Source organism: Bactrocera neohumeralis, chromosome 4 (assembly GCF_024586455.1).
Source record: "Bactrocera neohumeralis isolate Rockhampton chromosome 4, APGP_CSIRO_Bneo_wtdbg2-racon-allhic-juicebox.fasta_v2, whole genome shotgun sequence".
Lineage (NCBI taxonomy): Eukaryota > Metazoa > Arthropoda > Insecta > Diptera > Tephritidae > Bactrocera > Bactrocera neohumeralis.
In genome coordinates, this window is record NC_065921.1 from 11403406 (window position 1) to 11420283 (window position 16878).

The 16878-nt window shown below is 34.9% G+C and overlaps 1 protein-coding gene across 1 annotated transcript; it reads left to right on the top strand.

Annotated features, from left to right (window-relative positions):
* Nucleotides 1-9412: 9412 nt before the first annotated feature.
* On the top strand, nt 9413-15459 carry LOC126756142 (putative inorganic phosphate cotransporter). Its single transcript, XM_050468988.1, has 4 exons — nt 9413-9606; nt 13753-13889; nt 13963-15048; nt 15119-15459. The coding sequence occupies exons 1-4, from the start codon at nt 9585-9587 to the stop codon at nt 15329-15331; spliced, it is 1458 nt and encodes a 485-aa protein (XP_050324945.1). The 5' UTR covers nt 9413-9584; the 3' UTR covers nt 15332-15459.
* The last annotated feature ends 1419 nt before the right edge of the window (nt 15460-16878 follow it).

Genomic DNA, 16878 nt, shown 5'->3' on the forward strand with positions numbered 1-16878 from the left:
TTTTATTTGTTTTTTGTGTGTTTGTAGTTTTAACAGGAACAAACTTCCACTGCATTAAAGCCTTAATACTCTCCGACTAGAATAATTTGCTAGATATTGTCACGTTGAACAATTTGGTTGTCCAGTTTGTATGGCAGCTAAGCTCCATAGTAGTCAGATGCTTCAGATAAAACAAAAGTTTCTCGCCATTTGTAAGGTTATTCCTGTCAATGCTCATGTTAATCAGCTCCCACAAGTTCTCAATAAGGTTGAGATCTGGGGACTCTGGTGGCCATTCCATTACGTCAACGTTATTCGCTTCAAACCAAGACTTGGCTTTTATTTAGCCGTATGCTTTGGGCCATTTTGCTGTTGAGCCAACACAATGGCATTTCCCACTCAGCAGAGGACAACATGACACTTTCCAAAATAAATTTGTTGTCGCATTGCTTTCTAATTCCATTAGTCTTATATAATGGCCCAACTACGTTAGCAGAAAAGCAGTCCCACACTATTATATGGCCTCTATCATGTTTAACTGTTTTCTTACAATAATGAGGATCGTATCTTTTATTTATCTTCGCACATAAGGCATTCCATCACTGCCTATTAAGTTAAACTTTGACTCATCTCAGCGCAGAACGGTTTTCCATTTACTAATTGACTAACTTAGATGCTCTTTGGGAATTTCAAACGCTTGACTTTGTGTTTTACCGAAACCATCGGTTTGTATGCGGGAGGATAACCTCTTAGTCAAGCTTTTCACAGACTTCTATGCACACTTCTTGTGAGTATTTGCAAATCTAACCCTTTAATGATTTGTGATGATACAATTTCAATAGTGGACTATTAAATTCTCTGCCCTTTGGTTCGTTTTGCGTGCGCGATCGTATCGGTGAATAACAGAAACTTCTTTAGTTATTCACGAAATTGTGCTTTTATGCATATCATATTTTATAGCAATGCTGTTTTGTGCCATTCCTTTCGGAAATCGGATATAATTCTCTTATAATTCTAAATTTGTCTCTTGTTATTTTCAATAAAACAAAAATCACGTTGATTTGCCTGAATTAACACTAGAATTTATTTACAAAAACTAACGATATTGCATCATTTCCAATGTGGAAGCTCAACAGTAACGGAAAAATACCGTTATAATAGTGTTACTTGAACTCAAACTCAGAGTTGCATTTGTATTATTAAGAGTTGATCTCAAAATGGACTTTTTTCCGAGTGAAATTTTTTTTTGTTTAAAAGCGTTAAGTAAAAAAAAAGAAAAATACCAACTTATAATAACTTCATGTTCAATCAACAGTCTGCAAAGTTTAACGGTAAGATACATATACGTTTTCTAAAATGTATTAGTTGCCACCACTGTAAATCTTATAAATCCAAGACGTTTCTTTCTGGGTGTTACAATCTTCGCGCAAATTCAGTATACGTTGTTTAGGGTATGAGACCTAGACATTACCATGAAAAGTAGTTTTTACTCGGCTTTCCTAATATCCTTTAAACAACTCAGAGGTCAATAAGTGTATGCAGTAAACTTGCTCAGTCTGAAAAACTTTATGGTCTAAAAATTTTCTACCATTGGTCGATTTATAATTTTTACATCAACATAGCGCTGATATATAGAATGAAAATCTCTTGATTCAAACCTAGAACTTTCTGGTACCACAAAGGAACGGGATACATATATATACTTAAGTACAATTAAATCCCTATTTATAAGTATTTACTGTTGCCATTTAGATATGCTTAAGTGCTAGACGCTAATTCATCGGTTGATTTGCGACGAAAGTAAAACAGATAAGTATAAGAAATCTCGCGGAAGGAAGCAGTGTTTTAGAATTATTGCATTATTAAGCATAGAAAAAAGCTGGGGACGACTATATAGAGCCGGCTTCAAATGAAAATAAGTAAAACTTGAAAGTATTAAGTATAAGAAGAAGTGTTGGAGACTTTAAATACAAATAAATAAAATGGACGTAAACAATAAAAACAAGAAAAAACGTTAACTTCGGCTGCACTGAAGCTAATATACCCTTTACAGGTGCATTTCTTTTAGTAACTATGTGATTAAGTAAATCTAAAGACGTAACCGGCCAGTGGTTTTCATCCAAAGGAAAACATTTTACTGATTTTTTTTAGCCAGGTTGTTTGCTAGAAACATTAAGGTTATTTAATAAAAAAAAAATGGATCTTTAAGACGTTTATAGTTCTTCAAAATTTTAAGGAGATTTATTATTAACCTAAACTTAATGGAAAAACTTTAACTGAATAAGTCTCCAATGCAAGCATAATTACTATAATAATCCGATCTGACCAATTTCTTTCGATATTACATTATTTCTATGAACAATAACTGATGCTAAATTTCTTGAAGATATATCGTCCAATGAGGAAGTTTCCCATGCAAGCATTTTATTCCGATCATTCAGTTTGTATGGCAGCTATATGCTATAGTTAACCGATCTGAAAAATTTCTTCGAAGATTACAATGTTGCCTTAGAAAATAATCTATACCAAATTTCGTGATATATCTTGTCAAATGTGAAAGTTTTCCGTACAAGAAATTAATTCCGATCATTCAGTTTGTACGACAGCTATATGTTATAGTGGTCCGATATCGGCAATTCCGACAAATGAGCAGCTTCTTGAAGATATTGAAAATGACGTCTGCAAAATTTCGAAACGATAACTTAAAAACTGAGGGACTAGTTCGTATATATACAGACAGACGGACATGGCTAAATCAACTCAACTCAACATACTGATCATTTAAATATATACTTTATAGGGTCTCCGACGCTTCCCTCTGGATGTTACAAACTTCGTGGCAAACATAATATACCATGTTGAGGGTATAAAAATTGCTTAAAATTTAACTTTACTAAGGGACTTGATTTACTACCGTCTGATTTGAAAAGGTTAAATTTCGCAACGGGACCAAATGATATTTTTTTGCAACGCGTACAACTGTGATCAAATTGAATTTTTAATTTATACTTCGCGTGTTTTACGAATCGGTAAATTTTTTCTGTAAGTTGTTAATATGTACTGTTAGTGACAGCTATGCTAAATTTCACTTCAAAATATGTATTAGTATTTGAGATACGCGTCGTTTTGTTAGGCTCTAAAAGTGAATTCTTCGATTTTTATTATGCCTTCGTTGATAATGAACGACAAAAGGGTCTACGTGTAAACCCAGTCTAAGCTGTCTGCTATTCGTCATCCCTCTGCTCTCTTGATAAAATTTTACTTTTGAATCCAACAGAGAGAAAGATGGAGAGAGAGAAAGTTTATGCCTGTTACACGTGTTGTGAGTTCGATTCATCGCTTTCTAACTTTTGACGAGTTGTGTAACAGCTGCGGTTTAATCGGTTCTAGTTAGATTTTCGTACCAAAATTGCTTTGCAAATTCAAAAATAATGTTGTTTTTCCTTGCATCATCATTTTTAATAGACACTTGACGAAATTATTTAACAACTAAATAAATTTATAGTACAATAACACAGTTGACAACAAATCTATTTGCTTTAAAGTAACTATGGAGTACTTGACTTGCAAAATAATAATACTCCTCTTCATTTGATTTAAATTATTAACTAATTCTGAAATATGTAAGCGGGTGCTTGAAATTTCTAAATATATTAGGTGTAATCTAAGTGGCTTTAACGCATGCTTAAGATGTGAAATCAAAACAAATAAGTATATATATAATAACCGGTAGGTAACGATTACACTCCATACAATCAATACAAATACACTTATGTAGGTAAGTGTGACGTGGGTAAACAGAAATCTGTACAAAACAGTAAAGGAGCAGACAGCTAAAGTGGCAAATAATTTTTAGATAAAATACAGAAACTTAAAATAGATTTTTATAGCTGGCATATATTGTTGCTTACTGATAAAATAAATCACAAAGCAAGAAAGGCAATCACAGTTCGATTATAGCGAAAGTGATTGCATTAGATTTTCCCACAGAATTTGTACCTTTTTGATAATCAGGTGTTTCATAGATTTTTTAAATAAATTAATTGAACTTAAATTGAACAAGCTGTATATTTATCAAGCTTATCAGGTTGTCACTAAGTGCCGACGGTCGATAATATAATGGTCAAGTGTGCGCTCTTACGTTCGATGGATTACAAATACGTTTACAGTTGTGTGCTTATAAATAAGTTTTGATTTTGCCGCAAATATCTATATTTTTACCTTGAAAAGGTTAAATAAAGTTTGTCACGAAGTTTGTAACTTCTTCTTCTTCTTAATTGGCGTAGACACCGCATACCGGATTATAGCCGAGTTAACAAGAGCGCGCCAGTCGTTTCTTCTTTTCACTACGTGGCGCCAACTGGATATTCCAGCGAAGCCAGGTCCTTCTGCACTTGGTCCTTACAACGGAGTGTAGGTCTTCCTCTTCCTCTGCTTCCCCCGGCGGGTACTGCTTCGAATACTTTCAGAGCCGGAGTGCTTTCGTTCATTCGGACAACATTACTTAGCCAGCGTAGTCGCTGTCTTTTAATTCGTTGAACCATGTCAATGTCGTCGTATATCTCATACAGCTCATCGTTTCATCGAATACGATATTCGCCGTAGCCAACGCGCAAAAGACCATAAATCTTTCGCAGAACCTTTCTCTCGAAAACTTGCAACGTCGACTCATCAGTTGTTGTCATCGTCCAAGCCTACCACTACCAATGAAAAAGCGAAGGTTGTAACACCCAGGAAAATATAAATATGTGTAGAAAGGATCACCGTGATGAGCGGAGTTAATTTAGTCATGTTGATCTGTCCATATATAGGCGAACTAGTCTCTCAGTTTTTGAGATAACGACCTAAAATTTTGCACACGTTTTTTTCTCAAGAAGCTGCTTATTTGTCAGAACTGCCGAAATCATACCACCATCGCATGTAGCTGACATACAAACGAAACGATCAAACTCAAGTCCTTGTATGAAAAACTTTTTTATTTGATGAGTTATCTTCATGAAATTTTGTATAAAATATTGCCATGCCAGCGTTCCTATCTTCATATAATTGTTTTGGCCTGAAGCACTGTTGCATATAGCTGTCATACAAACTGAACGATCAAAATAAAGCACTTTTATGAAAACTTTTTTATTTGTGAAGGGTATTATAGCTTCAGCGCAATCGAGGCTCACGTTTTTATTTGTTTTTAATAAACACTTCATAGCTAATATCATAATAACATTCGTCTGTGCAAATAGCCGTTAGCTTAATTAAAGTAATTGGTATGCAAATAAATAATACTTCTGGCTTTGAACTGAACGGAAACAGCTGTGAAAGGCGATAATATAACAAAATATTTGAAAACAATTGTGCTTATCAAATTTCAGATTTTAGCTCGCTGTTGTCGGCAGCAACGTGTAAATTATGATTAATGACAGTAGGCACTAGTCGTTACTACTTGCTGTGTATCATCCTTGTGTAATAAGTTCTCATTTACGTTTTGAAATATTGCCAACTGACCTAAATTTCAAATTAGTTAATTTTTTCCGGAAATCAAGGCATGTCATAACGGTTGAAAATATGATTGTGGTATATACAAGATGTATTCCAAAATAAACAGGGCTTTTTTAATCTAGCGCCCCCTGGTGGCGCTATCGATATGTCGACTGGTGCGAATCTGCTATCTTTATCGATTGTCCAGAGAGAATTTCATGACATTTCATTGATTGAAAGTGAAGTTATTGCATATTAACTGTCAGTATGTTTTTGTTATCGGTGCGAAAATGAGCTTCGAACAAAGAGCCAACATTAAATTTTGTTTTGTTTTAAAATTGGTAAAACTTTTACCGAAACGTTTCAACTGATGAAACACGTTTATGGCGATGATTGCCTATCCGGCAGCAGAGTGCACGAGTGGTTTCAACGTTTTCAAAGTGGTCGTGAGGACATAAATGGCGATCAACATGTGGGCCAATCAAAATCCGTGATCACCGGAAATTCCACCGAAACTGTGCGTGAATTCATCAAAACTTAACCGAAATCATCATTGAAATTCATGAAAATGGAAGTGAACATCTCCAAAACATCGATTTATCGTATTTTGACCAAATATTTGGGCTTACGATAGGTGGTGACGACCAAAAATTGCTCAGAATCCAACATTCGAAGAACGATTATTTGGCCAAAAATCACATTTTAACCATTAATCACTCCCCGTATTCACCTGATATGGCACCGTGCGACTTCTTCCTTTTCGGAAAAATGCATTTGCCCATGAAAGAAAAGCGTTATGCAGACGTAGAGGCCTTTCAAAAGGCTTGCACCGGCATACTGGCGGCCATACCGGCCAACGAACTAAAACACTCTTTCGACATGCTTTTGGACCGTGCAAAAAGATCGAAGCAGAAGGAAAATATTTTTAATAAAATAAATTGACTTTACCGAAAAAGCCATTTGCTCCGTTTTTTTAAGTCCTGTTTACTTTGAAAAGTACCTAGACGGCTCTTCGACTTTTCCCATTCTGTGGAGGTACTTTTTGAAGTATCAGTGACCGGATAACAGCTGGGTTATGTAAAAGTCGACTTCTCCAAATCGCCGTCGACATTAGGAGCTTTCTATTTTCTTACCCGGGGCCGCCATTGTTGGCCATTAGTCTGCTAAGTTGCTAGGTGACTTTTGCTGCCTTTCCAGCGGCGTGCTGGATTTATACCTAGAAGTTTGGGGTCCAGTCTTGCGCCTAACAAAAGATGAATATATTTGAAAACACCAAGTTTCAGTGATCTAATGAGTTCACTTTTGTGTCATCACACCTAGCTCCCAAAAAAAGCATTGTGTTTTAACTCTGATCCAAAAACTAACTAAATTGGTTATTATCTCCTTGTTACCGAGTATAAAGATCTCAGCTTGTGGTTTGATCATTTCATGAATTCATAGATCAATTTTCAATTAATTTTTTTTATAATATTTTTTTATTCTTTTAAAAATAATAAGGAAACACTATAATATCAATAAGCTAAATAAAATACTGAGAACAGCCAGTGCAGGGATTACAAGGGCTATTAAATCATGTTCGACTGATGCGCTCAATATATTCCTGCATCCTGGTATAAGGATAATGGAATTATGCCTTGAATGGAGAACAGGTTTTGTAAGGAAGGAGGATAGTAGCTCTCTCTATACCTACGAGTCCAAAATGGACTGTGGTTTAGAGGTCAAGGTATACTGCAATGATTTTGATATATCTCTTCCAAGTGGAAGTACTAGCTATAGGGTAGATCTGTGAAGTTATGTTGTATAGCTACAGGAGGATATAGAGAGCAACCGGATGACATTGTTAACCTTGTTGATACCAAATACGTACTTGTATAAACTCCGATGTAGTCCATAACTGCAGAACGTACCTTGAAGAAATAGCTCAAAGTAGATGAAACTCAATAACATATGACCCAAATATGACAGAAAGAGAATCAATGATCTAATATATAGGTCCAGAAATGGTGTATACACAGTTACATATAGTATAACGGGGCATTGTCCTTTTGGAGAGCGCTAAAAATTAGCCTGCCTTTTTATAATAATTCTCGCAGCTGCGAGCTTGAAGGGACTAGGGAAACGGAGTTCCACTTCCCCTGTGAATGCCCAGTTTTAACATCAACTCGACATAAAATACTTGGAACCCATCAGGTACCAAACTTTGAATGTTTGTCTGCCAAAAGCATAACGAATACAAGTAGTTTTTTCTTCAATTAAAACGGTAGTTAATTTTTAAAAACTGCCTTGCCCTTTTATGCGCAAAGGTATTCATCTTCTCTTGTTAGTGGTGTGGTACTGATGGAAAATAGCTTGAAATGATTCTCACACATCTATTGGTTGACAGTAGGCATTACTAAGCTCTATTTGGCTAAAAAAAAACAATATATATTTACAAAGTTATGTATAAATGTTCTCTTGGATAAGGATTGTTGATTTGTTTGCATGTCAAACTTATAAATCCATGTCTCATCGGCAGTTATAATGCTTTTCATGAATGTGGGATCGAAATTCGCATTACCAAATATGACTAAAGAGACCTGTTTATGGTACTCTTTTTGAAAAAAATTCAGCTTCATCGGGACGAGACAAGCAAGAACGCATTTCATACCCAAAATATTTACCAAAATTATTCGAACGGACTCGCAAAAGATATCGAGTTCTCTTGTCATGTGTCTAATACTTGCCTGACGATTTTGAGACATCATATTCTACACTTTTGAGCATGATTCTACACAACTGAGTCACCGTAAGCTTTTTCCAACATTCGCCACGATACCGCACACGAAATTTAGTTAGCAATACAAAATTTGGTACAAATTCTTTGTTCGATATTTTAATCAATGGACCCCTGAAAATATCTCACGCGCTACTAAACCTTAAGATGTTTGATAGTACCAGCTGCGTTACCATATTAGCTGCTCCATGCATGTTTACCATACTGTTTATAATTTATAAAAAGTAAAAAGCATTTCACCATAAGCTATAAAACCAATACGGATAATAACCAAATGTTGATTAGAAGTAATTGCAAATCGGGAAATCCCAATGGACTTTGTGCTTATAAATAATATTTACGCATTACGATTAATGAAATGTTATTTTGTGTTTCGCTTTTACGAGCATTGATTCAGTTTTCACCAGTTGACTAAGATGTCAACCAAACACGTACATACAACTCTGACAGTTTAACTTTAAATCAAGTTGATTGTAAATATGTGGGCTGATAGAGAACAAAAAGCAGTGTAAATCATGATTTATTTGATTCATGCGTTCTGTGTGTGCCTAAATAAATAAAAAAAACTGATAAAGTAAATCGCTGATATGATGCGGATATTGTACTGTTAGGGTGTTGAAAAGGCGCAGATATTTGTTTACATGTATGTATTTGTATATTATATATATGCATGCCATCGATTGACATTTCTCTTCGAACGCTAATTTGAATGTTATGATGCCTACACTAAACGCTAATTTTTTGCTTTGGCTGCCATTCGATTACACGCTTAAGGGAAACCTGATAAGAACTGGTGCTGTTACATTGTTACCAGCGCAGTCTACTTCACAGTTGTTGAGACTGTTTACTAACTCCATAAGCACTTATATCTCTTTGGACATCCAGCTTATTAAGTTCAGTCTACTATGTATTATCGACGCGCTAGACGATTACAACAACAGCATGGGAAGTGTAATGATTACCCACATCACACCATAGTTTGGCGGGGATTAGTAGCCCATTCAACGCAATCAGCCAATCAAAGTACACACACATATAGAGACGTACACCTGTAGCATTCATATATATACTATATGGTATATAAATATTGTACGCATGCTCGATTGGATTTAGTTATCTTGGTCGTGCAATGGTCGAGATTTTGATTTATATATTTAATAAATACCTGAAAAGATTGTTTTATTAGTAAGCGTTTGCAGGCAGAATTGGCTGAAAGAAGCTTCCTCATTTCTGTTTTGCGTATTATTGGCGAGTTCGCGTTCGATTGCCTTAGCAGCTGGTTGGCAGTTCTCGCGTACACCAAATATACCCAGTCCAGGATAAATACGTTTTGGTTGGATTTGTTAAGTGTTTAGGCAAAATGACCGCAGATATAAATAAAGGTGAATAACTAAAGTGCAAATGAAGTGAAAATTAAAATAAAAGTTTGAGTTTTCAAATTTTAAAAGTTATTAAAAAATTTTGAAGGCGGGTGGTTGAGATGGACATCCAATTGAAAAACGTTGCTTGTTGGTTGATCCTTCAAGAAAATATGTTATATGGGTGTAATTTGTATAAACCTGTTGGCCAGCGAACCGTAATTTTCCAACTAGTAAGCGCTCATATTCTTATAGTTTCCAGTTCCGATCTATAGTATATCAAAAATATCCTGCAGTCAATGACAAACCTACAAGTCTATTTCTGTCAGGAAAATGGTTCTGATATGATCCATTACTCGTTGAGAATCAGACCAACATTTGAAGGCTTCTCCTTTTATTGGAAAGCACCTAATTGAAGGAAAAGCTGGACGAAGCGCTTAGCAAAACATAGTATGTCAATATTAGAAAAATTGATGTGGTCTAATTAGAATTGATTATTTGGTTACCATTAACAAAAGGAATCTATTTTCGAGTCAACGCAAAGAGTTGACAATCTTAAGCTTAATCAAAACTTTAGGGGGTTACATGGGTTCCCTCGGGTAAAACGAGACTTTTTTTTTAGTTACAAACATACATACACTATTAACAAAGAAATTCCAAAATTTTTGCATAAAAAAATATTATAAACTCGGCTATTGCGTTGCCATTTCCGGTAACCTCACGGAAAAAAGATTCGCCCGCGTCGGCAGGATAACTCCTTACAGGATCATCTAAAGTGAAAAAATACGTGTTTCAGTTAAAACCTATACCAAGAACTTGGACGAAGGAAAAAAACTGAAAATTGGATTTTTGCCAGATATTTTTATAAAAAATTTAAAATTTCAGTGAAAATTTTGCGACTTTTTTTCAAATAGTTTTAATCGAAAAACAAATCCTTATTCCAGGTCTTTAAGAATTGTATCTCAAAAACCTGTATAAAATTTTATGAAGATCGGTGGAGTAATTCTCAAGAAATCTTGCCAAGCGACTTCAAAAATACAGTTTCGAGAAAAATGCGTTTAAGACGGCGCATTTAGCTTAGCTAGCCTCGAGCGCACAAGTTCTTAATGCTGTATCTCCGAAACTATTACTCGAATCAACTTAAAAATTTAGGAAAATATTTTGAGGGAATTGTAGAATTGAATAAGATAATAAAAAATTTGATTTTTTTAAACCCGTAAACCCATGTGACACCTTAATAACAGTTGAAAATCATATGCTTTATAATGTATACAAAACTTTAAGTAATAGTTGCCATTTCACAAAACGAGGAAGATTTTGGAATTCGAAAGATTTTTGAGCAGTCTTTCCTAAAAGATAGACCCACATCTCATCAATACTATTTTTGGAAAATTCAAATCTTTTGATACATGTCTGACTGCTACTTATTTCTTACTCAAAACTTCAACCATAAATCGATTAAGTCGACCTAAATAGCATGTTCAGTTGCTTGCTTTCTCTCTCGCGAGCACAAATTCGTTCACTTTTTTTTTATCATTGAAAGAGAATTATGTGAGTTGTAAATATAATTTCTCTGCAATATAAAGAACATGTATCCATATATCATGTAGATCAGCGACGATAAGATTTAACGAACTCTGGGCAAAACCTAATTTTTCTCAACTTGCGTGACTCAACAGGCAGAAAAAACGTCTCGGAAATATTATGCTTATGAGGGCTATGTTTCAGTAGAAAATGTATTTTAATGCTTGCTAAAGATCAAGAAGTTCATTAACTGCATGTGTGGTCTGCTAACTTCTTTTCCGCTTCTAGTTCACACAATCAGTTTGCCGAGCTATTTAAAATAATTGAACAATTAATAACATTTTTGTTATAGATCCGTTTAGGGTTGGCCTGACGAGGTCGGTTCAAGAAAGCACACTTTTGAATTGAACATAGCTCTGTAACTATAATCAGAGTCACTATCCCAATAGAGAACGCATCCTCAACGTATCTCTTTCTATTAATATAGCTCTCTTTTTCTAACAAATATATTATTTAATATATATACAGTATACTGAACTTAATACAGAAGTAAATACGTAATTACATAGAATAAAAAGCAGAAAAAAGCAATTCAGGAACATACAGTGTCGGACAAAACATATTGAACTGATGGCTACGAATGCTAAAAACATGTCGTATTACCATTTTTGGATATAAAAAAAGTACTTAAATGTAAAGGCATATTGTTTATTTAGTGAAACAATGAAAAACCTTTTTTTAATAATCTATATTTTGTACGAAAGAAATTATGTATAAGTAGCCAATATTCACTGCGACTAAACATATAGGACTAGTCGCAGTTTTCCACGATAACGGTCGAGAATACAGTTATTTTCTGACGATTTTACATTCTCCACGCAATTTGAACAAAGACATTAAAAGTCAGCATCATTTTAGTTTAACCAAGTGTCTTTCCATATAAAGTTGTGACGCGATTAAAATTCTACTTACTTCGAAGAAATTAATAACAAAACTGACCATGGCTGGAAACAAACATTCAATTCAATTAAAACAATTAATTATTAAAGACTAAAAGAATGGATAATCACAAAACGACATTTGCAAAAAATTTAATGTCAATAAATCAACCGTGAGCTTTATTATAAAAAAATTTAGGGACAGTGGAGCTGTGAAAAGTCACCATCGTTTAGGACGGCCCAAAGCTACAACGCGACATGACAATTCAAAAATACTTAGAGAACTAAAAAAGTTTGAAGGTTGGTCGACAACGAGCGTGGTTAAAGCTTTCAATTGGAAAGTTAGCAGCCGTCCTGTGCAAAGAAGAGCGTGTGCAAGTGGGCTAGCAAGTTATAGGGCAGCTGAAAAGCCTTTTATAGCAACAAAAAATCGATTAAGACGATTCAAATTTGCTCGGGAACACATAAACTGGTCAGTAAAACGATGGAAAACAACACTTTTCTCTGATGAATCAAAATTTAATTTGAAATATTCAGACGGAATGAGAAAATTTCGCCGACCAAAAAATAAGATTTTGGATTCGCGATACTGCCAAGGTACGGTTATGCATGGTGAAGGTGGCATTATGGTATGGAAATGTTTTTCCGGGTTTGGTGTTGGACCTCTTTATCGAATCGATGGCATTATGGATCGATTCATATAAGGAATATCCTTGAGTACGTGATGCTTTCCCATGCCGAGTGGAATATGCCACTTTCATGGTCGTTTCAACACAACAACTACCTAAATCATACGTCGAAACTAGTGGCAAATTGGATCGTAGCTCAAAATATTAATATTCTAAAGTGGCCAGCTCCATTGCTGGATCTCAATCCTGTTGAGAATCTTTGTGAGATAGTAAATAGAAGGATAGACAGAGAAGGAGAGAATGGAGATAAAAACAAATTGTTCGGAACTGCAAAACAAGCTTGGTTAGTCATTCCACAAGAAGTTACAATCTTATAGCTTGTATGCCAAATAGATGCAGTGAAGTATTAAAAAATAATGATTATGCTATAAAATATTAAATAACAATCATTATTCCAATTTGTTTTGTCGCACTGAATATTACATATATTTAATTTTTTTCGTATAAAATGCCATGGAGTCAAATAATTTCTAAGGTTTAGTATGTTTTCATAAAGTAAATAGTTATTCTTTAAATCTGAGTGAGATGACAATGTAATTCGTAGGTATGATTCCAATATGTTTTGTCCGACACTGTACATACAAATATATCGACTAGTGTTAGATTAGTTACCGAATTCTCATACATACATATGTATATATTGCTAATACAGGTAATACAACTGACGCAACTCAAAGATAGCGAGTCCATCACTCGCCATATAAATCACTACGAATAGTAGCAATGCGATACAAAGCTTATAAAGATTAGCCGTAATAAAAACGAATTATATATTTTACAATACAACTCAAGTGGCAACCTTTAAATACTGATCACAGGAAAACGCAAATCTTTATCAGCAAACGAGTGTTAGTGCAAGTGAAAAATATCATTTTTTTATTTTGAATAAAATTTCAGTTACTATAATTAAAAAAAATCAAAGAACAATAACAATTCCATAACACAATAATGCTAATTTGTTTAATATTAAGCTATATTACATGATGTAAAAAATACTAATTATCTTGCTCCCTATCTAGGCCCGTTGCTTGGCCAACGACATCTACAAGTCTTCCTGCTGTTCACCTCGATTGTGGTGAATTATGTTGCAAAATTTAACGCCAGTGTTGCTGTTGTTGCCATGACAGATGCCGCAACGACGAATCCTGACTTTCCGGTAAGTAACAAATACTTTAGATTATTTGATTCGCAAATAACTTTCATTAATACCACGCTTACTTCGGTTTCAGGAATATGATTGGACCGATTTACAAAAGTCATATATTCTGTCGAGTTTCTTTTGGGGTTATTTCATTACGCAATTTCCCGGCGGTTATCTGTGTAGACGCTTTGGCGCCAAACGCACAATGCTTGTGTCAACACTGGGCTCTGCAGTTATGGGTCTTTTGCCGCCGTTATGTGTCAGTTGGGGCGGTTGGGGTATCTACTGTGGTATACGTGTTGTTCAAGGCTTCTTTCAGGGCTTTATGTTTCCCTGTGTGCATGCACATCTCGCCGCCTGGTGTCCGGTGAGCGAACGCAATCGTTTGGGTGCGCTAGCCAATACGGGCATCGAATGTGGTACGCTGCTCTCTATGTTCATAAGTGGATTGATTGCGGCTTCGAGCATCGGTTGGCCGGGTCTATTTTATTTTGGCGGTGGCGTGGGTTTAGTTTGGTGTGTCGCTTGGATATTTTTAGCTGCCAATGAACCGAGCCAATCGAAATTTATTACAACCGAAGAACTCAATTATATTAACGCTGAAAAGACTGTCACAAAGGAGTTGGAGGCGGGCGAAGTGCAACGTAAGGTGCCAGTGCCATGGCGTGCTATTCTAACATCGCTGCCATTGTGGGCCTTAGTGATTGCACGTTCGGCGCATTCATGGGGTTTCTCAACGCTACAGGCGGAAATCCCCTCCTACATGAAGGGTGTACTTGATATGGACATGAAGAAAAATGCTTTCTACTCGGCGCTGCCATACTTGGCGATGTGGTGCATGTCTTATGTGTATCTGATTGTGTCCGATGTGCTGCTCAATCGTAATATACTCTCACTCACTGCCTTACGCAAGACATTCAACACACTGGCACTGTGGGCGCCAGCTGCGGGTCTGATTGCTGTCGGCTTTTTGAATAAAGATCAAACAACACTGGCGATAGTGCTGATGACTGCCAATGTGGGTGTAAATGCAGGTTCAACCATCGGCAGCGCTTTGAACACCATCGATCTGTCGCCGAATTATGCGGGCATCCTCATGGGTATCGTAAATTCAGCGGCTAATGTGATACCGATACTCACGCCACTGCTGGTTGGTGTGATAGTTACAGAAAATGTAAGTATTGAATACGAGTCACGCATTTTTGGGACTTTTCATTAATTCTTGTTCTCTTTCGAAACTTTAGGAGAGTCGCACGCAGTGGCAAATAGTGTTCATCATAGCGGCGGCCGTTTTCTTCTTCGGTAATTTGTTCTACCTTATCTTCGGTAGAATGGAATTACAGCCATGGGACAATCCCGATTTCTTGCTGCCCAAAAGCGTGGTTGACGTGAAACCACCAGCGGAGAAGAGCGAAAAGTCAGAGCTGGATGAAAAACCCAGAAAAAGTATCACGTAAAAAGAATTGCCGTTAGTGTAGTAAAGTGTGTTGCCAGTGCCGATGTATGTAAATATGTTAATATAGAGTTAGTTGTAATAAATAACGCTAAATATTATAAGACAAAAATATACAAATTTTGAAAAATATATGTATTGTGTGTTGTATTGAATGTGTGAATATTATAAGCTGCAGACAATTCTATTTATCGCGCTGAATGATTATTGAGTTGATGAACTATATATAACAAAGCTTTTTGTTTTATTTAATTATAGTGTACAGTATTCACCACTTAATTATGCTCAATAGTTTCAAATCTAAGGGATGCCACTTGTTTGAAATTTTTAAGAAAACTTTGTGAAACATTTGAGCATATATAAGAAATGGGTGACGCTTTGGAGGGTTTAAAATGGAATTTAAATTTTTGTATAGGGTTGCCAGCTGTTTAAAAATCTTATTGCATTACATTAGTGATACAAAATTATTTATTACAAAATATACATTTGTTGAATTAAGAAACTTTATGAAACGAAATGAGTAAAAATTTTTGTAGAAAGTTGCCACCTTTTCAGTTTTTTTAATATAAATAAATCGTTTAAATAAAAAAAAGTTTAGATAATAATATGAGTAACAGAGCAGAAAAACTTGAGAAAGTTAAAGATTTTTCAAAAGCGTTGCCACATCGAAACCAAATTGTTTGCAAACGAATTAATTTAATAAATTAACTATTGCAGTAAGGCTGTAATATATACTTTATGTATTTTTGTTGAATTTAATTGTAGTGTACCGTATTCACAGCTTAATTATGTCCAATATTTTAAAATTAATGAGATGCCACCGGTGTGAAAATTTTAAAAAAACTTATTGAAACATTTAAGGATATGTATGTATCAAATAGTCGATGCATTGGGCTCAAAATTGAATTTAAAATTTTGTTTAGTGTTGCCACCTGTTCCAATATTTTAATTGCATTAATTGGTAACACAAAAGAAATTATTACAAAATGTCTTTTTGACTAAAACCCTTCAAAAATTACACGTTTAAAAAAATTAAAAAGAGTTGCCACCCTTTTTGAATTTTTATATAATAAAATTGATGAAAAAAAATAAAGGCTGAGATAATGAAATGAGCAGCAAACTAAATGGTTTGATAAAATTTGAGATATATCAGAACAGAGTTGCCATATGTGAGTAAAATTATTTATCATTTATTTTTATCTTATTTATTTCTTTTTCTTTTATAATTAAGAACATTCACAGTTCATAATATTTGTGAAAACTTAATACCGGTTACTCTACAGATCTAATTGCCGACAACTTTGTATTTTTAGCAAAAGGTGTTAGACGTTTAATTTGCTGTATACAATACCGTATATTTGTAAATACCGTAGTCAGTTTGCACGAACTGCAATTCATTGAACTTTCTATGATCAGGTTTGAAGAACAAAATTCACCTAAAGTGCCAAAAAGTAAACAAATTAATTGTTAGCGAAATAATGTAAAGCAATTTGCTTTTGCCTAATATTTGCGAAGGCATAACGCTGATGACATGTCTATTACGTTATATGC

Coding starts and splice junctions, on each gene's coding strand:
- LOC126756142 (XM_050468988.1), top strand. CDS start 9,585: ATGACCGCAGATATAAATAAAG. Junction 9,607..13,752: donor GACCGCAGATATAAATAAAG/GTGAATAACTAA, acceptor CTCCCTATCTAG/GCCCGTTGCTTGGCCAACGA. Junction 13,890..13,962: donor CGACGAATCCTGACTTTCCG/GTAAGTAACAAA, acceptor CTTCGGTTTCAG/GAATATGATTGGACCGATTT.